Below are 24,357 nucleotides of genomic sequence, written 5' to 3' on the forward strand. Positions count from 1 at the left end.
AAATCATCGTGGGGCCTTTAACAAAAATTCTCAGGGCCAGCAGCCCTGAGAAGTGTTCCGGAGGTTTAGAACGAGACCAGAATTGTGTTCATTCCAAAGCCTGGTAAGATTGGGTATATAAATCCAAAAGATTTCCGTCCAATAAGTCTCATATTCTTCATTTTGAAGGCGCTTGAGAGACTGGTGGACAGGTATATAACGATGGGACTCTTTGGGTAGCAGTCCCTCTCTCCCTCCCAATATCCTTTGTAACATGATAAAAATCATGTACTGTTCCTCGCCTGAATTGACCGCGGATCATGGGGGTAAAATTAGTATTTTTACCCCAGCGAGGAGTCGGATCACCCAGGGCCACAATTGTCAGTTTCTTTATTTCTTATATTCACTCTTTCTTTTATTATTTTCTCAAATTCTGTCGATCGCGCTCACCGTGGGTTACGGGTGAGCTTCGTGACGGGGGAGTGGAGCGGAGGATCGGGAATGGCTACAAGTCGGCGCTACAGCAGATGAGTAGCACACCGACAAGCACGCACACACCGAGTCTGAAAGACTCACACCACGAAGGACACGAGAGACGATCGACGCACGTCAGCAGGCATCTCAGGCCTCTACGTGCGAACCTCCACCACCTCACCGATGGATCGGTGGCGCAAGGCCGCCCAGTAAAAAACTCATGCTGCAACATTGAGGGAGCATCGGATTATGTTGGTTTCTACGCCGTTCAACGCGGATCACATCCACTGACCGCGCGGCGCAAGTCCCAGTTCTCTGGGACTCAGGAATTGGGAATTATGACAATTTTAAAATTCCCAATTCAAAATCATATAATAACGCGGATTGTCCGCGCTTCATCGCGTGATCGGGGTGGGGGTAGAAAAGATTTTGAGGTTCCTCGGGGCGATGTACGGCCCCGACGGACACTCTTCGCTGAGGTTCAGCCATATTAAGTCGCTCTGCGCAATTAAAGTTTTATTACGCTCTTTGAGCTTCTTTAAATTGTTAAAACAATTATTACTTTGGTGTGCCTGGATTTTCCGGCCTTTTCCTGACGTCGCCGTACTGAGGGTCCAGACGAGTTTATCCTGGAGTTTCTCGCGTAATAAACGGTGAGCGTAATTAAGTTTGGTGAGTGCATGCGTGGTTATTAAATTCAATCCTCCGGTCGCCATTTTGGCACCGTTTGAGTGGTCAAAATTCGAGCCTTTTGCCTTCGGGATGCGGCACTCAGTGGCCTTTGGCCTCATTCCTTTATTTTCATTATTAAATATTAATTATTTCATTCATATTGTTGCCGTTTATTGGCTTTGATTTTGGAACTTTGTTCAATTTCTTCATTCGTGTGGCCTTCGCGTTGTCGCGCTTCGGGTGCTTCTCGCGAATGATAATATTTCGTCATTAAATTGTGGCTGTATGATATTGGTTCATTTTTCCAATTAAGTGAAAATGTTAGATTTTTGTAATTACTTCTTATTTTCGCATGTGCTAAAATATTAATACTCTGTATCGAATCATACCGCGTGTAGAGTTCTCTCTCCCACATTTCATTGAATCACTTAATTTTGTAATTATCACACAGTCAGTTAGTTTCTGAAAATTTATAAATTGTAGCTTCAGACAATTGATAATTTTGATTTCTGTCGAACCTTTGCTCGCGGGAGTCCTCTCTCGCACAGGGAAAACTAGCGAATATTATTTCACTGGCATTTGGCCGAATTTTTCTATCGTTTTACTATTGTGACAAAAATATATTTTATTTTATTTCCGAATAATTCATGGCGTTGAAACACATTAATTGTTCGCCCGTTCCCACACGCCTCCGCGGTTTCCTGAGCTGGTCGTGGAACGCGCTTCGACATCGTGACGTTATCCTTTGAAGGTTCAAAGGACTGGCGCCCTTTTTGGTATTTTGTCTTCTCTCGTTTATCCCCGTCGTTCTGATTTCGGGTTGAGAGAGTCCAAAGGGTCGCTGAAAGTTCGTGGAGAACCACGTGCCTGAATCCCGCAGACGCGCTTGGAAAAATACCTCACAGCTTATAGGGAGAGAAGACACCGCTTTACACAATCTGGTGGGACTTATTGAGGGACAATTTGCTGCCAAGGGATACGCCTTTCTAGACATAGAGGGAGCTTTTGATAGTACCCCTCATGCAGTCATAGAAAGAGCAATGGAAAAGCATGAGATCACTAGGGCGATCATCGCTTAGACACAAAGCATGTTAAAGGGCAGAAAACTGTCAGTGAAACATGGACATAGCTGCGTGGAGGGGCGCCCGGCCAGGGGATGTCTGCAGGGAGGAGTCTTGTCCCCTCTGCTGTGGAACTTGGTGGTGGACGAACTCCTAAGCAAGCTGCGTGAAGCGGGATTCGACGTTACTGGTTTTGCTGATGATGTGACAATTGTGATCAGGGGTGGATTTCTGAGGGTGCTCAGAAACCTGATGGCAACGGCTTTCAGCATCGTTGAGGGCGGTGCAGGAAAACTGGGCTGTCAGTCAACCCGGCCAAGACTACACTACTAGTCGGTAATGTCAGCGTATAGCTACTCCATCTCATTATTAATAATTTAATTAATTAACTTATTCTGCATGATGTTCTGATTGTTTTCACTAAGTTTTAAGTGTCGGTCTCAATTATTGGATATTCCACGGAAGAATTGACGGATTTGGGGTGATAGCGATATATGAGGTGTATTGTTATTGTTCAGAACCGATAGTAACAGCCATTATGATACTCGATGATTTGTATAGAATCTGTAGAAGCGATCAACGGATAATTGATTTCCTTAGAGACAGAGAAGTGATTAAATCTTCTGCTCTGTGTCCGGATTGCAATGAATATATGTATATGGATTACAAGCGGGAGTTATTTAGATGTCAAAGGGCAAAAATAATTCTAGATTCGCACCGTAAACGGAGGAGAATAAAATGTACTAGATCACTTAGTGTCTTTAATGGTTCGTGGTTTACCAATGTTGGGATAAATTTACGGAAATTATTTATTGTAATATTTTTATATACAGAACGCACTAGAGTACCTCTCTATCGAGAGTAGGACCGCAATCACAACAGTCCGCAGAGTCATAAATCGGATTAACGTAGCCTTGGGTCTATGGGTAGCCGATTGTAATCGTGCGAAGATAGAGGGGAGGGGTGGAATAGGTGAGGTAGATGAATTGTGCTGGGGAGGGAGGAAACTGAGATTAGGACCTACTGTTAAACCGAAGCAATGGATGCTAGGCCTACGGGAAAGGATATCGGGACAATTAGTCATTGTCGTGGTACCTGACCGGAAAGCCGACACACTTATCTCTGAAATAAGTAAATACGTCAAGCACGGCTCGCGATTAAACACTGACTATTGGTCCGGATACGTTGGTTTGGTGCTGCATGGATACGAACATGTACGCGTCAACCACAGATTTTATCACATCAATCGGACTAATGGTGCACACGTCCAAGGTGTTGAGCGTACGTGGAGGGAACTCAGACGTCTAGTGCCGAGATATGGTGAAGGAGGAAGAGGGGTCGGATCCAGACTGAGTAAGTTTTCATTCACCTGCTCGGCTCCGGGTCCTGATCGGGTTCTAAGTTTGTTCAATATTCTGAGCAACTATTATAAGCCTGAATAATCTACACAGTTGTGGTAAATCTGATTCAACTATTATTTAAATATCAAAATTTGTACGCTTGAAAATGATTGCGGGGGGGAGTCTGTAAATTGATAATAAGACTTGGACAATAATTTCTAACTTTTATGACGGAAGTGGGGGAAGAAAGAATTCTAGAAAGAAAAATAATAATGATTTTAATTTCGAAACAATTTGCTAAAATTGTCCAAGATTTATCGGAATTTATAATTTATCTTGTTTTAGTTTTTAAGGGAAGGACGACGCTTACTGCATTTATTAGTCGTACCGTTTTCTTTGCAAATGAAAAGTAAATGTGGGGAGGATTTTAAGGAATACCCAGGAAGGGAAAAAGGTTCTCGAAATAACCAAAAGATTTGTTTATGTTTGAGGAATTTTCACGTATAATCTTCAAAATAAGATAGTATTGGAAATTACAGAAATCTTTACAATATTTTATCTTCTAATCTGTCTCCCCTAGAAAATCTCCTATCAATTTTCAAGTTTAAGGATTAGGTACTCGCTCGATGTAAACTTTATCCATATTCAAATCGGTTCTTACGTTGCTAGTCAAGTTCGAATCACTATTTTTGATAACTGTTTTTGGTTGTGAGTTTCTGTTCTTTTCTCGCACTTTCGACACTAAGCTTGTGTATACTCGTGCACTGAGATAAACTTCCACTCACTAGTGTAACAAAAGTTGATACAGAGTTTTAACAGTTTGAATTGAGCACGTCAGCACTATTTAATAAATTGAATTTTTAATTTCGTCCCTTTATGCGCAAGAAAAACTGCTGCTCTCGATTTTAGAGTGGTCAGTCCCCAGATCAGCACCAAGGATCACTTTTCCGACCAATTTCACACGAAAAGTCACCGTAAACGTAGTATCGATCCTAATTTATCGAATTACTACCGGAGTTGAATACTATCCGATCGATTCCGCGAGCTATTTCCGCTGGGTCTTATATTTCCGAATTCTGGCTAACGACTGCTGTTCTTCGTGGCAGTTTTTGCCCCGTAGCAAAAGCCACGAAGTTCCAGAAAATTCTTTTATGAATTGATTGGAAAATAGCCGCAAAATCGGTCGTTGAACGTGTTGAAATTTGCGGGAGCGATGCACTGTGTGCTGATACAGCATTCCTTCGGTGTTGGGAATACTGAGAGTCGTTTAATGTTTGGTTAATTTAGGGAAATGAAATTTTGGATATAACAAATTACAGCATGGAAAAGTACAATATTTCGCTATGCGTAGAGGGGCATGGTACACAATTTGACCCTCTTCCACTTCTACGTATGTGAGTGTTATAGTCACTTTAGGCACCCGGGTCATGCTGGGACTTAGGGGTTGATTGGCTCTCACCTCGGGTAGGGATATTGAAGTTTGGAATTCCCAAATAAAAGGACTTCACTTTCCCCACTAAATGTCAAATTGTTCCAAGAAATCATCATCATTAATTTATTTTTCAATATTTTCTCATATTCATTAAATATTTATTTAATTAAATAATCCCAAGGAGGGGGGATGGAGAAATTTGCAGACCCCAATCTTCAATCTGCATTCCAGGGATAGGACTGTTGTGGTGTGTTAGGTCGGTTCTTCGGGGACCTTCGCATCACCACTTCCACGTAGTGGTCCCTGGGTAGTGCTAAGAGTGATGCAAATTCTGAGAAATTAATTGAGTGCAATTTAGAGGTTCCAAAGCATTGTTGGTTATTTCGAGGTTCTGTCCTGCCTTCCGAGCATTGTTAAGATCGTCTCACATAGAAACAAATTCGTTAAGGTCGGAAAATTAATTTTAAATTAGGTCTTAATTTGGAGGTGCTATTTTACCTATTTACCTCCTAGTCTTCACTAGGAATTACAAGCCAGAGGCAATTCAGCCTATAAGTCTGAACGGCTCAACGGTGAATTACACCAGCAGAGTAAAATATCTAGGGGTACTCTTAGACAGCAAACTCAGTTGGAAAGAACATCTTCATGTACAAACAAACAAGGTATATGCCTCAACGTGGGCATGCAGAAGAGCCATTGGCAAAACCTGGGGGCTTAATCTCGGAATTCTGCTGTAGCTCCATCAGATGATATTACTGCCAAGATTGATGTACGCAGCGATTGTTTGTTGGCCCAGGGCGGGAAAGGTGGAAGCAAGGAACCTATTGCAGAGCTTACAAGGAGCTTTCTTGAGGGCCGCGCCAGGGGCCATGAAAATCACACCGACTGAGGCGCTAGCGATAGCACTCAGTATTCAGCCCTTGGACCTCAGAGCAGTCGGCTGTGGAAGCACCACGGCCTACAGACTTAGATGTCAACAGGCATGGAAAATGACGGGCCAAGGACACACATGACTTGGGCTGATAAACGAAAATCCCTTCGTGAGCAAATCTGATAGAATCCGTAGGAAATATCAGATCAAGAAAGTCTTCAAATCTAGAATCCCATTCAGAGAAGAGTCGCTGAATTCAATTAAACCGGGACCCGAGAAGGAATACTGGTTTACTGATGGATCCGGTTACAATGGACGCTTTGGGGCCGGAGTCTATTGCTTGAAGGAGGGCTATAGAGAGAGTCATTCTCCGGCCAATACGCGACAGTCTTTCAAGCTGAGGTGTTGGGCATTACCAGATGTGCGCAGCACCCCCTGGCAAAGGAAATGAAAAAAATGAAAATGTTCATCTGCAGCGACAGCCAGGCAGCTATCAAAGCACTGGAGAAAGCCACTACTGAATCCAACGTGGTGTGGAAGTGCATGCAGGTACTAGCCGCATTAGGGGAAAATAATAAAATGACCCTAACCTGGGTTCCGAGCCACCATGGAATACAAGGTCACGAAGAGGCGGACAAATTGGCCAAGGAGGGAACTGAAAAGGACCCACCAGAGAGGCTAGTTGGGATACCATTCGCAGTGGGTAAAGAGTTTATTAAAGATCACCTACAGCGGGGACATGAAAAACGCTGGAGAAATGCTGTGACCTGTAGACAGGCAAAACTGTTTATGGGAAGGCAGTCGAGTAGAAGGACAACGGAACTTCTGGGTATGAGCGAGAAGAACCTGAGGGTCGCGGTAGGCCTTCTTACGGACCACGCAGCCCTTAGGACTTACCTGTACAAAATGAAGCTGGCCGAGCAGAAAGACTGCAGGCTATGCGGAGGGAAAAGGGAAGACGCCGCATATATTCTTTTCGAGTGCCCCGTGTTAGCTATTCGTAGATATAAAAACTGGGGCCAGGCTTTTCTGGAACCAGCTGATTTAAACGAAGTACCAGTCAACAGCCTTATTAGCCTCGTGAAAGACACAGGGCTCGAGCTGATAGACTGACCGGGGGAAAAAGGCGGACGGTGTTAGGTGTATGACTTAATCCTCGGCCCCAAGATTAAGTTGATTAGAACACCTATTTGAATTAAAAAATTTTCCCGCAATAAAGGGCGTTTCGAAGCGCCATCTGTGAGCTATCAAACCACTCAAATCCGATTGTGGTCCGATTAACACAACCTCAAAAAACATAGTAAATAAAAATGTCGTTCGACAAGCAGCACTTGAGGCACTCCCTTCTTTTCACCTTCCAACTTGGAAAAACTGCTGCGGAAGCACAAGAAATGATTTGTTCGGACTTGGGAGAGAGTGTTGTATCTTATAGCACATGTAAAAAGTGGTTTAAAAAATTACGGGATGGAAATTTTGATCTCCAGGATGAAGAAAGTCCTGGGCAACCAAAAAAAGTTGAGGACGAGGAGTTGGACAACCTACTCAATGAAAATCCCTGTCAAACATAAGAGGGGCTTGCTGATACTCTCGGAGTAACTCAATCAGCTATTTCGAGGCGTTTAAAAAGAATTGGTAGGATACAGAAGGAAGGTCGTTGGGTGCCCTGTCATATTACCTCAGAAAACAAAAGTCGACGCTGTGAAATTGCCATGTGCCTACTGACCAGATTCAAATAAAAAGACTTTTTACATAAAATTGTGACTGGGGATGAAGAGTGGATATTTTACGACAATCCTAAGAGGCGAAAGTCGTGGGTTTATCCCGGGTACCATCAACGAGTATTGCAAATCCGATCATTCACGGGAAACAATTGTTGCTGTATATTTGGTAGGATTCTAAAGGTGTAATCTATTATGAGATACTCGAACAGGGGGGAAGCCGTCACTGCTAAGCGTTATCAGGACCAACTGGTGAAATTGAGTGATGCTATTGAGGAAAAGAGACCTTTTACTGGTAGTGGTACGAGGCAAATAATTTTGCTACAGGACAAGGCGTGGCCACACACAGCAAAAGAAAGCCTGAAAGTTATCTTCACGTTGGGCTGGAAAATTCTCCCATATATGGCGTATTCTCCAGACCTTGCGCCTTCTGACTATCACCTTTTTCGGGCGCTACAACATCACCTGCTAGATACCCAGTTCCAATCTCCCGAAGAAGTCCGGCAGAGCATTGATGACTTCACCCAATCAAAACCATCATTTTTTCCCGAGCCGGAATCCGACAATTGCCCGATACATGGGAAAAATGCGTGCAAAGTGACGGCAATTATTTACAAGATTGAATCTGTATTCATTTTTTTATAAATAAATGTCAACATTGTTGAAAAAAAGCCAAGAATGAAGTCATAAATCTAATACAAAAGAAGGTAAGATTTAGGTGACTCTGGGCGTTTCAATCGACCAGCCGCGTATATATCTAATCTAATCTCATTTCAACCAACAATAGGAAATTATTTGTGTGGGCAGAGAGTTGCGATTTCAAAGACATAGACATCAGGCCCTTTGGCCGATTCTTCGTAACGTACAGGGTTAAAAATTATCATCCAAAATCACTGAGTGTAAATAACGAATTTCAATTATTTTTACTGCAATCATTTTTCAGTGATGTTCAAATCATCATCAGTGGAGAAGACCTACATATAAACTCATTTTTGCAGCGCAAAGTCACCTATTTCAAAGTATTTTTGAAATCTGAAAGAGGCGAAAGATCATCACGTTGTCACCACAGGCATCAGGGTAGATGTGAAAAATATTTTTTGTACACCGGTTGTGACCATATAGCTCTCGATAACTCAGATGTGGCTATGAAAATGTTAGTCGTCGCTGAGAAATATGACATGAAAAAACTGTAAAGCTTATATGAACACAAATTATATGAACACAAATTATTCAAGCATTTAACGATATTTGATGCATTAGACATTGTTGGTTTTGCCAATGTACATAATGCTCCCAAATTGAACACAGAGAGTTGAAATTTGTAATTTGTCCTCTCTGTATTCGGAAACATTGAGTTCGAGAAATCCCAAGCTCATGTGTGCTTTGATTAGAGAATCTCTCACTGACTAGAATGACAACTTTTTTTTAGTTCAAGTTGTGGAACATAATGAGTTAATTTGTCCCATACTAATAGTTATACGATAGGTTCGAAAACACGTTATTTTGAAAAAGCTGCCGTAAGAATCATAAATGTCTATACAGAAATAGTGATTTTCACAACGAAAAAAACAATAAGCGAAATAACGCCACGATTAGAATGTTAAAAATACATTATTAAGTAAATGTCAAAAGAATGAGCAATTCCACGTCAAATACAAAATGAAAAAAATGTGATCTTTCCGATTGCCTTGCCGATTTTTTTCTTAGAAGTACATGAGACCAAGCTCTCATAAAATTTTTAGACCCATCCGATTTTTTTTAAGCGAGTTATGATATTTCAAAAAAATTTGTGACAATTCAATTGCCAAGTATTTTGATTTGTTTTATTTTAAAATCAAGGAAATGACCATTGGAACAACCACAAGAAAAAATTATTATTATTAATTATATTCAAATATTTGGATTGAGGAGAAGACCGTTGAGGAAGGAGCCCAACGATGAGGAACAGGACGGCCCCGAGAAAAATCTGTTGGGGCCACGTTGGAGACTCATCCGACACCTAGAAACGGACCTGTCCTACTAGCCGAGTAGAAAAGTTAATGGGAGTCGGGGTGTCATCGACTTCCGGAAGGGATAGGAAACTGCGATCTCAAGAAAACTCTGGACAGACTTGGGGAATCATTTCCAGGAAATCGAATCATCGTGGGATGAAATCCACAATATCGGAAATTTGGATACCTTTAAATATTGCTAATTTCGATTTTAATCGAATTACAAATTGTAACAATTCGATCTAGTCCAGGGCTGTTTAGTGGCGAATTTGAGTAGATAGAGGGCCTCGGAGGGGAGGATAATCCTCCCGATAGGCATAAACTTGACGAGCGGCCCGCGTCAGTTCAGCTCACCCCGAGACTAACCTGCGGATGGAACTCAGTTGAGTCGAGTAGAGAAAACTGCGTAGCAGTTATATTGGTTGAGTCGAGAAAACTGCGTAGCAGTTGAATTTGTTGAGTAAAGAAAATTGCGTAGCAGTTAGCGTCGAGTAGTTGAGGACTGAAGTCGATTTTCTGGAAGGTCTGGAGCAGCTGGAGCGGATTCCGGGGCCCTGGATTGGACGAATCGAAATAAGTCGTGTTTTGAGTAATTTTTTAAGGTTCAGGGTCGGAGCTGTGTCCCCAAGTCTATTGAGAGTTAGTTTTGAATTAATTTGATTTGATTTATGATTCTTGAAGCGACAGAGGTCTCAATAATGTATGTTTTCTCGTGCTTGAGATAAGATTTGTTTATTTTTGGTTGTTTGAGAAGTTGAATGAATTTAGTTGTTATTGTTGAAGAACTGGGACGTCATTTGTTGTGAAGTTCTTGATTGATGGAAAACTGAGATACAATCTCTAATCTATTTGAGTCAATTTCTGGATGCTGTTATCCAGCTCTGAATTAAAATTCATTTTTGTATGTTGAGAGAGCGAGGAAAGTGGGTTCTTTTCCTCACACTGTAAAGTAATATCCATAGTCCAGCTTAATTCTTAGAATTGTACTTAAAATTATTATTCTTGGTTTCCAATTGATGTAATTACTTTATTGTATTATCTGCATAATATAATTGTTTCTTTAGGGCATCAATTCTACGTGATATTTATTTCTTGGACTTCTGAGAATCCGTAGGGGGTATCGATCCCCCTCCCCCTTGTTGTTGAGAGTTCCAGGTTGAGTACAATATTTGGTTGGTAAGTTTGAGTAATTTCAGTGTTTTTTGGACTTTGCCTATTTATCCAGAATAAAACAATAAAAATAGGCTGGCGCCAAAGGGTAAACTTGGCGTTATATGGCCTTAAGCTTAAAGACAAGTTGTGGCGAAAATTATTGATTAGTTGAAGATCGTCACAATTTCACTTTGTCCACTTAAATTTTGATTGTTTGGGAAAAAGGCGAAATAATTAAATTTAATCATTAGGAATCGAATTTTCGTTTTCACACATTATAAGGTAATTGGAAAAACTTTAAAATGAGCACAATTGAACTCAATTCATTCCATTTTTAGAGCCGTTATTGTAAAATCTTTTTTTTTTTTTAATCTGCGAGTACTCGAAATTTTTTTTTATCTGAAATTTTAGAGGTAACTTGGAGATATAATTACCGACATTTTCACCAAAGGACAATAATTATTTTGCAGTCGTTCTTCGTTATTTCGGAAAATTCAGTTCCGAGAATAATGCGTAAATGACAATGAAAAACAAACGGGACAGCGAGCATATGACAAATCCATGTGTTTTCAACTAGGCGACATTTCAACTACCGATTGTTTAACTAACACTTTTTCAACTTATCCCATTTCAACTATGATATTTCAACTGCTCAGATGTAATACATGTCATGGATCGCCATGGAAACATGGATCGGATCCAAAGTACGTCAATACCAAACCCCCCCCCCCCAAATTCGTTAATTAATAAAAAATATAATTTCCATTCGAAAAACGGTAGGGGAATTGAGCAGTAAGGGGAAAGGGAACATAGAAGCTGGTAGAGGGGAGAACTGGAACTACTGAAGCGACGTTCGTGTCATCGGTAGAAAATACTTTTTGGGGACACTTGAGATTACCTTCCTCTATGATACCTTGTGACATTCGTCCGGGCACAACTGTCCACAGGCATCTTGTGTATACGAAGCGCTACAGCCCACGGCGCGAGTTGTCAAAAAAACAGCTGGGCACGGAACCATTTGCCCACGGGCCCAAATCTACACGATGTAGCATGTCGGTCAGACAGTGTCGGACTTACAGGAATTATTAAAATTTAGTACCCATAGAGCATCATTTCCAATAACAATTCTTCCTAAACGATGGCGCTATAAGGCGTAAAATATTTCTAAGTTATGGTAGAGGAAGGTAATCTCTTCTTCTTCGATTTTTATGGCTCTGACATTTTAGTCTTGCGGCCGTGGAGGTAATCTCAAGTGTCCCCAAAAAGTATTTTCTACCGATGACACGAGACGTCGCTTCAGTAGTTCCAGTCCTCTCTTCTACCAGCCCCTATGTTCCCTTTCCCCTTACTGCTCAATTCCCCTACCGCCCCGATTGTCGCCAAGCTGTCGTAGCGATATAGCAGGCACTGATACAACTCCGAGGAGTTAGGGATGGAATGAATCGTTTTTTTATTATTAAAATTTAGAAAATTCAGCTTAATGTGAAGAGCTCATATCATGAGCAGCAAGAAGTTATTGCCAAATGAAGATTATATAGATTATAATAGAAGATTATATAGCTTTGTCGTGCTACTCTCAATATGGGGAAAAAGTTTCATTGATTCTCATTGCATAGAATCCAAGAAAACTTGTTTTTGGTAAACGTCTTTTTGTGGTCGGTTCCGTTACCCCTTAATAGGCCAGTCAAATTGGACCTTGACTACCTCAAAAAGTCCTGGCAGGCTGAAATTACACCAAAATGAACAGAAAATTCCCTTGATCATTATATCAAAAATGTGCACCCACACGTTCAACAGAAATATCCTTAATTAGTTAAAACTAATGAAAAAATTGGGGCGAACGCCAAAAAACTACACTGGATTAATTTGTCTAATCCTATCGAAAAAGTAAAAATATTCGGAGGTTGGGCTGACCTAATTTTTCAAATTTCAAGTAGAAGTAATGTTCCTGAGCCTACTGTTATTTTTTAATTAATTGTTTAACACAGTTTGGAACAAAAAGACCCAAATAATCAGCTGATCACGTATGCCCGGCCCCCCATTGCGCGCGCCACTCATGGATATACGCGGCATGCGCAGAACTTTCAAATGCTCTGTCGAATGCGTATACCTGGGGAGGATTAAGGAAACAATTGAAATACACGGAAATTCTCAAGAATGTTCAATGACAAAATATAATGAACCTTAAAGTGGGCACAGAACATGTTACAGTCTAAACTATGTCTGCCTGAACTAAAATCAGGAAAGTTGATGGGAGTACCCCACAATTCACTCGCCCTAATTCAATTACCTCACCATTCAAGTATCATTTTTAGTACATGATCTACCTGAGGCATATGGCAATGGAGCCGTATTGACCCCTCGACTCCTTGGGTCATCGAAGGGCGCCGTCCCCTTCATTTTCTTTTTCCTGCATTTTCAGTGCCTAATTGTATCTAATATTATTAACTAATATTGTCTATCTTTATTTGCAAACGTGAAACTACTAGTATCGCTGTGGACGAAAGTACAATTTTTTTTCGTGATTTTGCCGACTCTGTTCGTGGTATTTTAGAATCGAAGAGTCTATGTTATTAACAATAATATTAACGAATATTTTCTCAGCTTATTTTCAAACGTGAAACTACTAGCATCGCTGTGGACGAAAATCCAAATTTTTTCGTGATTATGCCGACTCTCTTAGTGGTATTTTAGAATCGAAGGGTCTATACCTGGCCCCTTCCCCTAACGGGATGGAGCAGCTGTCCCTGCTTCAGTCGCATTCAACCGATAGTCGTTAATAATTCAGTTAAGGCCCAAGCCATGTGGCATACGAGTAGTCTAGTGCTAGTCTGGATAAAAATATCAAAATATCTCTTAAGTGTAGTGCAAATTATTGACAGTGTTTCCTTTACACCGTTATTACGGCTTCCTCGACTTCAACAATACCAAGACTGGACATTGGGTGACTATTGAACGTGTTATAGACGCAAAAATGTCTTTTTCCGGAGTCTGTGTAATCTGTGAGGGAAGTTTAGTAGGGGACACGGTGACAACCACAGTGAAGCAGAGAGGCATTAATAACTTTATCGCGAAAAGTAAACTGAGAGGGGATGATAAGTGGAAAATTTTGGAACTTTTAACGGAAATCGAAGTGCATGAGCCCTGTCGAATTGCTTACTGTTCGCTGAGACCAATTAAGAAAGTGTTAATAGAAGAGCCTGAAGCTGAAGCTCAATTTGACTATTTAATGGATTGTTTTTTATGTAGCAAAAAGTGTGATGAAACAACTCGAAAACCATTCCGAACTGTCGTGACTGACCAGATACAACAGCGTATGGAAGAAACGATTGAAGAGCGTGGAAATGAAGATGAATGGACGCAGGCGGTTAAATTGAGGCTATCTTCAGTATCCCTTCTACAAGTTCAAGCTCGATATCATAAGGCGTGCTATGCTAAATTCTTATTGATCTCCAAAAATACAAGCATTGGCAGACCCAAGACACCAGGCGTGGAAGCAGCCTTTCAGAAGGTTTGCCAGTATTTAGAAGATAGTGATGACTGTCAATTGTTCCTTAAAGATCTCATCAAGGTGATGGAAGATTTCCCAGTGTCTACGAAGGTATTGAAACAAAAATTACTAAACAAATACGCCACTGATTTAATATTTATGGAGCAATCCGGGAGACCAACCATTGTTTGCTGTCGAAATACCGGATATAAAATTTTGATGGACTCCTGGTATCAGAATAGAGCTTCTACGGAGAAGGAAGAACGATTGCGAATTGTAGTTGCCGCGGCTGATATTATCAAAGAAGATATAAAAAGTCAAGTTTACGATACATCAGTTTATCCATCACCCGTAGAAATTTTCAATAACGTTGAGGATGTAATTCCTGAAAGCTTGCGCATTTTTCTCGATCAGGTTTTATTGAAAGGGAAAAAGAAAAAGGAGAAGCTCATCACAAAACGAGATAGGATCGCTCATTCCATTATATCAGTCGTACGTCCTCGGACATTCATTTCGTCGGTTCACTTGGCCACTGGGATTTATTTGACAAGGAAATTTGGTTCGAGGTTGATAATTGATGTCCTCAACAGCCTTGGATTCAGCGCGTCCTATTCTCAGATCAGCCTCTACGAAGCTTCTGCCATGCTTAATAGCAACAAGCAAATGGATGAAAATGCGTACGTGTAGTTTGTATTTGATACTGCAGATCACAATGTATACACCCTAGACGGCTTCAACACCTTCAATAGCATGGGGGGAATTTGCTGCGTAACACCAAAGTCTGCCCTGAGGCAACAACGAGAAATATCGAAACTATCTCGTGCCCCGAAGACTGAACAACTAGCATCTAAAATTAACATTCCCATCGTGCATTGTAATCAGTTGACTAGCGAGAGACTAGGATTGAAATCAATCACTTTTGTGGATGTAGGGCAACTGGACTTTGGTGAACGTGAGCGATTACCCACTGTATATTCTCTGCATATACTCGCAAAATGGCTGCATGTTGAAAATTTACCTAGCTGGCGAGGATACATGGAGACCGTCAGCAACGATCCTGAGTACGAAGTTTCACAAATTTACTGCTTACCATTCGTAAATTTACCTCCGTCCAATCTAGATACGATCAACAGCGTTCTCCATTTAGCTGCCATGGAATCCCTTCGATTGAATCAACAAACTACTTTTGTGACGTTTGATCAGCCACTATACATCAAAGCACGAGAAATTGTTGCCAATGACAGGGCTATCCTCACAGATGTAGTCGTAAGATTGGAAGGATTTCACATGCTGATGTCGTATCTAGGAGCGATTGGAGCCATCATGGATGGAAGTGGATTGAAGGAACTGCTATGCACCATTTATGCTGGAAACACCGTCGATAATATGCTGACAGGTCATGCTTTCAGTAGAGCAATCAGAGGTCATCTTATCGTCTACACTGCTTTAGGCTCCATCATTGCGCAGCATGCTAGTGCTATTGATGAGCAAGAGCGTGCACATATCACTGATTCGCTCAAAGAATTCAGCTTGGACCCACCGACGAAGCAGGAAATTAATGACGATGAAGTACTCATCAAGGTCAAAGCCAAGATGTTGAAAGTAATGGAGAACCTCGCTGATATCAGTCGAACTTCAAGACTCTGGTTGCAGTATTTCGACTGTATAACGGTTGTGATGCAATTTATCGAAGCTGAACGTCTAGGCAACTGGCAATTACATCTTCAGTGTGTGCGATACATGCTCCCCATTTTCCATGCAGCTGGTCATATAGCGTATGGTAAATCCGCCCAGATCTACCTCCAAGACATGTGCCAATTACCGAGCATCATGTCTCCACAGGGGTTCACGAAGTTTACAAAAAGAGGACATTGTACAATACGACGATCGGATAAGAAATGGGGAGGAATATGGACTGACATGACCGTGGAACAAACCTTGATGCGTGTGATGAAGGTTTCTGGAGGTCTCACTAGTGGACGTGGGATCAACAATGAAGGTGTCGTAGCGCGTTGGATCCTGGGTATGCCAGCTGCTTATGAGGTTATAGACGCTTTCGAGACCTTTTGTGGAGTTAGAGCATCAACAGTGGAGCAACATACAGACTGGAGACCAACTAGCATAAGGAGAGATACAGAAGATTATCTGAAATTGATGAAGTGGCTCATCGCCCATGATCCTTTCGTATTAACATCTGGTCAGGAACTTATGTCTATCGCTGATCGATTATGTGCTGGAGAGGGTGTAAATTGTGACAGAGCCAGAGCAATTGGAATGGAAGCCATGAGAGGGATGATCGGAATGAATGCTGGGGATATCAAACTGAAACGCTCAACACGGGTGAAAAGTCTGGCTGCGACAAAACGTGGAATTGTCATTAATAATGAAGTTGTAGCCGTCAACACAACCCTTTTATTTTAGCGGATTGCAGCGATAATAACGGAGGACAATCAGTTGGCGATCAGATCGTTGAATCACGAATTAGCCCCTTTTCCACCTTCTTTGTTCGATGATAATGGCATTATGAGGAAATCCAAAAAATCGGAACTCTACGCAGCTTTGATGAGCAGCCCATGAGCGGCATTGAGCTGAGCCAGTGTAAAGTCATCATTGATGGTGGATTTCTCCTCCACAAAGTGGTTTGGCCGGTTGGAAGCATATATGCGGACATTCTTACCCTGTATGAGAATTACATCAAGAAAAATTATGGATCAACGGCAATTGTGGTTTTTGATGGCTACAAGGAAGGGGAGATTGGCATAAAATCATACGAGAGGTTTAGACGATCCAGAGCCAACATCGGGAGTCAATTAGTCTTCGAGAAAGATATGCCAGTTGTCCTGGCCCAGGCTAAGTTCTTGTCAAATGACAAAAACAAGGAAAGGCTCATCGATTTCTTGAGAGTTCACCTTACTAGTGCTGGAATAGCAGTGAAACAAGCCCCCGAGGATGCGGATCGACTCATTGCTACTACTGCCATTGAACAGCTTGGCGCCCATGAGAAGNCCAGAGCCAACATTGGGAGTCAATTAGTCTTCGAGAAAGATATGCCAGTTGTCCTGGCCCAGGCTAAGTTCTTGTCAAATGACAAAAACAAGGAAAGGCTCATCGATTTCTTGAGAGTTCACCTTACTAGTGCTGGAATAGCAGTGAAACAAGCCCCCGAGGATGCTGATCGACTCATTGCTACTACTGCCATTGAACAGCTTGGCGCCCATGAGAAGATTGCAGTCATTGGGCAAGACGTTGATTTATTGGTGCTTCTCATAGCATTGACACCTCTCAATGAAGAAATTTTCTTCGTTAAACAAGGCAGTAGTAAAATTCGCAACACTTTGTTTTCCACCAAGCGACATCATCATTTTAAAGATACAATACTGGTGAGTCACGCATTAACTGGGTGCGACACGACAAGTTCCATGTTGTACAAAGGCAAGAAAACTTTTTTGAAGCTGCTGAAAAAGAACAATGAGTTGGTCCATCACGTAGCTGTGTTCAATAAGGCAAATTCCTCACGAGCAGCTATCAAGGAAGCAGGAGAACGTCTTATGTTGGCAATTTACGGCGCCAGCAAAGATGTTTCATCGATCAACGCGTATCGATATGAACGCTTCGTGTCCTCTACTGCACGAGTAAGAACAGAAGTACGCTTGGGACAGCTTCCGCCGACCGCTGCAGCTACTGAAGAGCACATACAGAGAGTCTACTTCCAAGTACAGAAGTGGCTTGGAAATGAGAATCTCAACCCTGTCGACTGGGGTTGGCAATTAAAGGATCAAATGTTCATCCCTATTATGATAAAAGATCCGCCAGCCCCAGAAGACATCCTCAAAATGATTCACTGTTCGTGCAAAGGAAGTTGTACCAATCGGTGTGGATGCAGAAAAGCTGGTCTCAAGTGTTCCATCATTTGTTCAGGGTGTCATGGAAATACCTGCTCTAACTCCAAGATGATCGACTTATCCACTGACACACCAGAAGAATCGAATGATTCGCTAGTTCTTTACTCAACGAGTTGGATGAATTGCTTGATGAGCAGTTGGAGAGACTTCCTGCTGGTGAGAGAAGCCTGCAATCTACTCCCAGAATCTACTCCCCTACATCTCCAGAACAACACTCATTAATTGTTGACGAAGATAATGAGTCTTCTGATGATGACAGCCGAACAACCACGAGTAAGAAGGCACGTTGGGAGTTTTCGCAGAATTTCGAATGGTAAAATATCTTAGTACAGAGAATATCAATATATGTGGACGTTCGCATGAAACGGGACCACTTTGTCGATTCTAGTTTCCGAGATATTCACGTTTTTGTCTCAGCAACTCCCATTTACACTCATGTTAAAGTGTTTTTTTCATCTGCTCCGGCGACGTCATTTTTCACCCTATGAGGATCATTTTGGGCTCAAAATGTGCGGAATGATGCTCTATAGGTACTAAATTTCAATAATTCCTATAAGGCCTACACTATCTGACCGACATGCTATTATGTGTATGACTTAATTTTTACAGATTTTTTCTTCGAGCTTAAAATTATATTGAAAATAGTAAATTGAAAATAAATTGAAAATTTTTTTAATTAAAAAAATATTTTCTCAGTCTTTTGTGGTTTTGAAAGGATCAGACAAAAGGTTTCAGAACACCGAACGACAAGTCTACGTGAGTTAGATAACTTCTCAGAATAGCAGAGTTTACGATGGCAACTGATGAACAGCACATTCGGCACTGCATTTTATAGGAATTCCAACAAGGAAAAAATGCTTCTAAAGCACGGAAATCAATATGTAGAGTTCTTGGTGCCGACGTTGTGTCTTACGAAACGTGTAATTATTGGTACAAACGTTTTAGAAGTGGTGATTTTGATCTTAGTGAGCAGCCCCGCCCTGGGCATGCCTGGAAAGTTTGAAGATGCGGAATTGCAAGCTCTACTGGAGAAGACTCAATGCAAATGCAATCAGAGCTTGCAGCTCAGTTACGAGTCATCCAAACAGCTATTTCCAAGCGTTTGCACCAAACGGGAAAAATCCAAAAATTTGGAAGGTGAGTCCCACATGTGTTGACCGAACACAACCTGGGTCAACGTATGAACGCGTGCCTTTCACTGCTTGCCCGGCAACAAAAAAAGGACTTCTTAGGGAAAATTGTAACGGGTGATGACAAATATATTTTTTACGAAATTCCTAAACGTAAAAAGCCGCAGGAAGATCCCGGGCAACCCAGTACATCGACGCCGAAACAGAACCTCCGCTTAAAGAAGATTTTTCTGTATATCTGGTGGGACATGGAGGGTGTGCTTTATTAGTCCAGTCAAACTAGCTCTGAAAATGTCGTTTATATCGAAATTAACCAAAAGGCACCAAATTACACCAATCGATAGTTAAAAGTGTAATTATTAATGTTTTAAAAAGTATATGCTCAAATTTGCCGGGGTGATTCACAATTTGTTATAAACAATTGGGAATTGGCGACAGACCGTCTTCAATCCTAGATATCTTTAGTTAACCTCACCAGATGGGAAAAAAAAATATTTCTTTGTAGCTGAGAAAATTTCCTATCGGGGGGAATTAGGAACTTATAGCCCAAAATGTACCGTTAATTTATTATAAATTATAATAGCAATTTCGGAGCAGTCGGCGCAACGCGTCAGCTGTTCCCCTCCCTGCGCCAGTGCCATGAGTCACGTGATTGGCGCCATGCGCAACTTATTCAAACCTCCTGCTGCGCTCAACGCAATAGCCCTCAGCTGGATTTTTGATGAATATCTCCGAATCTGTGGGTAGTAGCCAAATTTTCATTATAAACTTATTTGAAACGCAACTAAAATTCCAGAACATTCTGGTCGACCATCGGCCTACTTCGAAAATCTCCGGGACCCTTCGGGTCATCAGTCCTAAGTCACCGAAACACGCGCGAATCAGTTTAGGCTTAGACTCTCACCGTACAAGTCTATCTCGGGCAAATCACCTGTACAAGTTTTATATCGCACCTCACCGAGTACAGTAGCTTCTTGAACCTCACCTAGCTCACTAGTAATCAAGTACATCACCGGTCTTTCTCCTCGGCGAAAAGGGCACCGTATTGATTTCTTTTGGATCTAAAATCCTGCTGTGAGGAGGAAACAATCTGAGAATTCATCATTCCCGTTGCGGTATCTCCAGCATTTTGTTTTTTCGTTTATTTTGATCATTGGTGGCCCGGAACTTGACAGTTGCTCGGCTGCACATTCAAACCGGACCTCGCCATAATGGCGCCACCTATGGAAACAAATGAGGATGAGACTCCTGATGGCAACACGGCCATGGCTGCTCTGACGGTAAATCAGTTTTTATCCTTCATGAACCCCAGAATTAAGGCATCTGTAGAAGAGGCCGTGGGTCCGCTCCAATCCCAGGTAGCATCAAATTCACACGACATCCAGACTCTGATATCAGAAAACAGGTCCCTGAGAAGCTCTATCGAAATTCAGTCGAAGTTGTTGGACGACCAGCAGCGTAAGAACAACATCATCCTATATGGTCTTCCTGAGACCTCTCCTACATCGCTGATTCCAGAGTTCCTCAGTTTTCTGAAGAAATTCCTCTCAATTACGCTACTGAGCCACGAAATCAATAGCATCAGGAGGATTGGTTTCAATAAGGGCAATAAACCTAGACCTACTCTGATCTCCCTCGTGTCATTCAACACCAAGATGTGTATCTTGAGTAACTCTTCGTTTTTGAAAGATACCCCGTTCTCACTGGCAAACGATTACAGCATGGAAGTGAGATCCAAACGCAAGGAGCTGATACCTCTACTGAAAGGCCTTAGAGCAAAGAACATCAATGCCAGGTTGAGAGACGGTGACCTATGGATCGACGGAAAGAAGACCTCAAAGGAAGAAGCAATCAGCCTCATAGAGGAGGCACCTAGGACCAAGAAGAGAGATCGTGAGGAGGAGTCCCAAAGTGGCGGAGGCGACCACCAGAATTCTTCCCTCCCACCAGGCAAAAAAATACCAAGAAAAATCTAGCGATATAATCAAGTTTTTTCGTCCTCCAGTTCTCCAAGATCCCACCACCCAGCTTCCAGCCCTCCGCAGCTAGTCCTCATCCCAACCACTCCCCCGTTTCTCTACCCTCCACCGTTCCCCCCATCATCCGCCCCCTCAAACGCACCAACCCAGCTGCCGCAAACTTCCCGTCATTCACCATTGGTTTCTGGAACATCGAAGGCTTCAAGAACGTTTGTTCTCTAGACCATTTCATGATGATGAAATTAGCGGGATTCGAAATCCTTGGTCTGCTGGAAACCTGGAAGGACTATGAGGTAAAGAACCTGCCCAAGTTTTTGAGCAATTTTCACCAGATTCAAATCCGGGCGCAGAGGGTTTTCACGGTTGGTCGAACTCCAGGGGGAATAATTGCCCTAGTCAAAAAGAGGAAAGGCTGCGATCCTCCCACTACCCTAGTGAGTACGAGTCACTTTGTCATAGTCTGCACAGTTATTTCTAAAGTTAAAATATTTATCTGCCTAGCTTATCTTAACCCAGAGTTAGACGTCGACGAGGCAGTAAGTGGGATCACTGATGACATTAACATCATATCTCAGAGGGAGCCTGATTGTCCATTTTTCATCCTCGGCGATTTAAACGCTCGCTTTGGTAACTTAAATCACCTGGAGGACTCTCTCACGGAGGGATCCTGTTTATCAAATCTCAGGTCAAGCCTAGACCGCAAGGATGATGTCAGGGGGAAGAGTCTTGAAGAAGAACTTAGTAGCATTGGATTCATTCTCCTAAATGGCCGCACTCGCTCCGACACACCTGCCAACTTCACATATATACACCAGAGGGGCGCAAGTACGATTGACGTGATATGGGTAAACCGGCCGGCGATGTTTCTAGTGCAAGACTCGTGGGTCTCCCCGCATGGTACCACGTCTCCCCATCTGATCTACCAAGTATCAGTACAATACTCTTCCATTCATCTGGAGGGTGAGGACTCTGATAAACCCATGAAATTAACGGAAAAATACCATTGGGCGAAGACAACTGAGGAGTACAGGGATTTTATCTATTGCCTAAGCGATGCTTGGAGCTCTCTAGATGACGCAGCAAATGATAAAAGCCACAGAGACTCACTCAGTCTAGATATTCACCTGCAGACGTCCATAAAAGTGGCTGCCTCCCGAGCTAATCTTTGCAGGATTATAAACCCAGCAAAAGGACCCAATTTCCCTTTATCTCACACAGCCAAGGCATGCAAAGACCAGCAGGTCCAGGTCCGTTCGCTATTCCATGTTGCCCGGAAGAATCAATTCGACGATCAAAGCAAATGCGAGTAGTGGAGGCGAAACCTTCCCTGGCTGATGGAATCAAACTAGCTGAAAGACTCCGGAGAGAAGAGGAATTGGAGGCTCTCTCAAATACGAAAAACGGTAAGAACTTCTGGTTTACTTGGAAGAGGTAAACCACCTAGAAACAACCCGCCATGCCCGATCCCAGTGAAGGAGTGGGAGAAATATTATTAAACACAGTATTCCCTTCGTCATCCAAGCCCGCCGATTCCTCGCTTTTCGATTTACCATCTGGTTTTGGATCTTCCGATATCCTACATGGAGATCAACAAGGTTTTATCTCACCTTTCCAATAATAAAGCCCCCGGGCCAAGGGAACTAGGAAATGAGTTCTACAAGCACCTGCCGCCACCTGGAATCAACGTTCTAAAGGTTTTATTCAACAGCATTATGGAGTCAGGAGTGGTCCCTCATGGGTGGGGTAGTGTCAAAACCATTGTGCTCCATAAAAAAGGAGACAAGATGAACCCGGCAAACTATCGTAATATCGCACTCTTCAACTGTATCACCAAGATCTACACGCATCTAATTGCGAATCGCATCCAGGACTGGACAGAATCTACCAACCTCACACCGGAGTTTCAGGCAGGTTTCAGACGCGGTAGGAGCTGTGCGGACAACATCTTCTGTTTGCTAGCGGCAACACAAATTGCCTTCAACCAACCAGGAAGATATCTTTTCGGGGTGTTCGTGGACTTCAAGCAGGCATTCGATTCGGTACAACATGTGAAGCTCTTCGATAGGTTGCACTCTATGGGTCTGGGTTCTAGAGCTTTAAATTCCATCATCGATCTGTGTGGGAAACTGCGTATGTTCTATGATATAAATGGCAGTACTTCAAATGAGCTGAGGATCACCAAGGGTACTCCCCAAGGTGAGTCCTTGAGTCCTCTGCTATTCATATTGTTCTTGAGCAACTTGGAGCATCATCTGAAGGAAAATGGATGCGCAGGGGCGAGTTTGGGTCCTAACCTGGAACTACGTCTGTAGGCTTTCGCGGATAATATCATCCTGTATGCTGACACAGCACAAGGAGTACAGAGGATTCTTGATGCTTTTGGGGTTTATTGCAATTCATTGGGCCTTACTGTAAATACGGACAAGACCAAAGTTGTCATTTTTCATAAAAGCCCCAAATTCGCGAGGATGCCAGTTTTTAAATACTGTGGGAGTACCATCGAGACTGTGAACTCTTATACCTATCTAGGGGTCATCTTCTCCAGTTCAGGCAAGTTCAATGCCGCGGCACTGGATAGAATAGCCGAGACAAATCAGGCTGTTGGAACCACGAGAGTCAAGATGAAATTCTATCAACCCAAATCCTCTAGGGCAGTGGAGAAAATTCACAGTTCAGTAATAGAAGGTATACTTCTCTACGCGGCAGAATTCTGGGCTGAAGATCAGTACGCCGAACATCAATCGGCACACGCGAGGTATTTCAAACAACTATATGGCTGGTCGAGGTACACTCCCCATTACGCAGTCCGTCTGGAATCCAACTCAACTTGCCCCAGTGTGGCTGTTCTAAAGAAGAAGCTGCTTTGGTGGATTAAACTCCTAAACATGAGTGAAAACAGGCTTCCGCGCAAGTGCTATGACAGACTACTGAGCCTGTGTACGAGGGTGCCCAATTATGCGAAGGAAAATTGGGTGAACTCGTTCAGAATGGAACTTGTGGAGCTGGGCTACGGCCACGTCTTTGAGAGTCAAGACGCCAACACAATCTCTATCAACATCGAGGAGATAATATCCAGGAAAATCGGTTTACTGAAACAACGAGATCTGGAAAGTGCCCTAAGGTCTACCTCGTGTCCTCTGTACCACCTCCAAGAAGACATAAACTA

The 24,357-nt window shown here is 42.4% G+C and overlaps 1 protein-coding gene across 1 annotated transcript; it reads left to right on the forward strand.

Annotated features, from left to right (window-relative positions):
* Positions 1-20,423: 20,423 nt before the first annotated feature.
* On the forward strand, positions 20,424-21,188 carry LOC107045502. The gene has a single exon (XM_015267804.1). The coding sequence runs from the start codon at positions 20,424-20,426 to the stop codon at positions 21,186-21,188; it is 765 nt and encodes a 254-aa protein (XP_015123290.1).
* Positions 21,189-24,357: the final 3,169 nt, after the last annotated feature.

Source organism: Diachasma alloeum, unplaced genomic scaffold, assembly GCF_001412515.2.
Source record: "Diachasma alloeum isolate Michigan unplaced genomic scaffold, Dall2.0 Dall_scaffold_00963, whole genome shotgun sequence".
NCBI lineage: Eukaryota > Metazoa > Arthropoda > Insecta > Hymenoptera > Braconidae > Diachasma > Diachasma alloeum.

Bases quoted from the DNA above. Each gene is read 5' to 3' on its own strand.
- LOC107045502 (XM_015267804.1), top strand. From the start codon at position 20,424: ATGGCGCCACCTATGGAAACAAATGAGGATGAGACTCCTGATGGCAAC.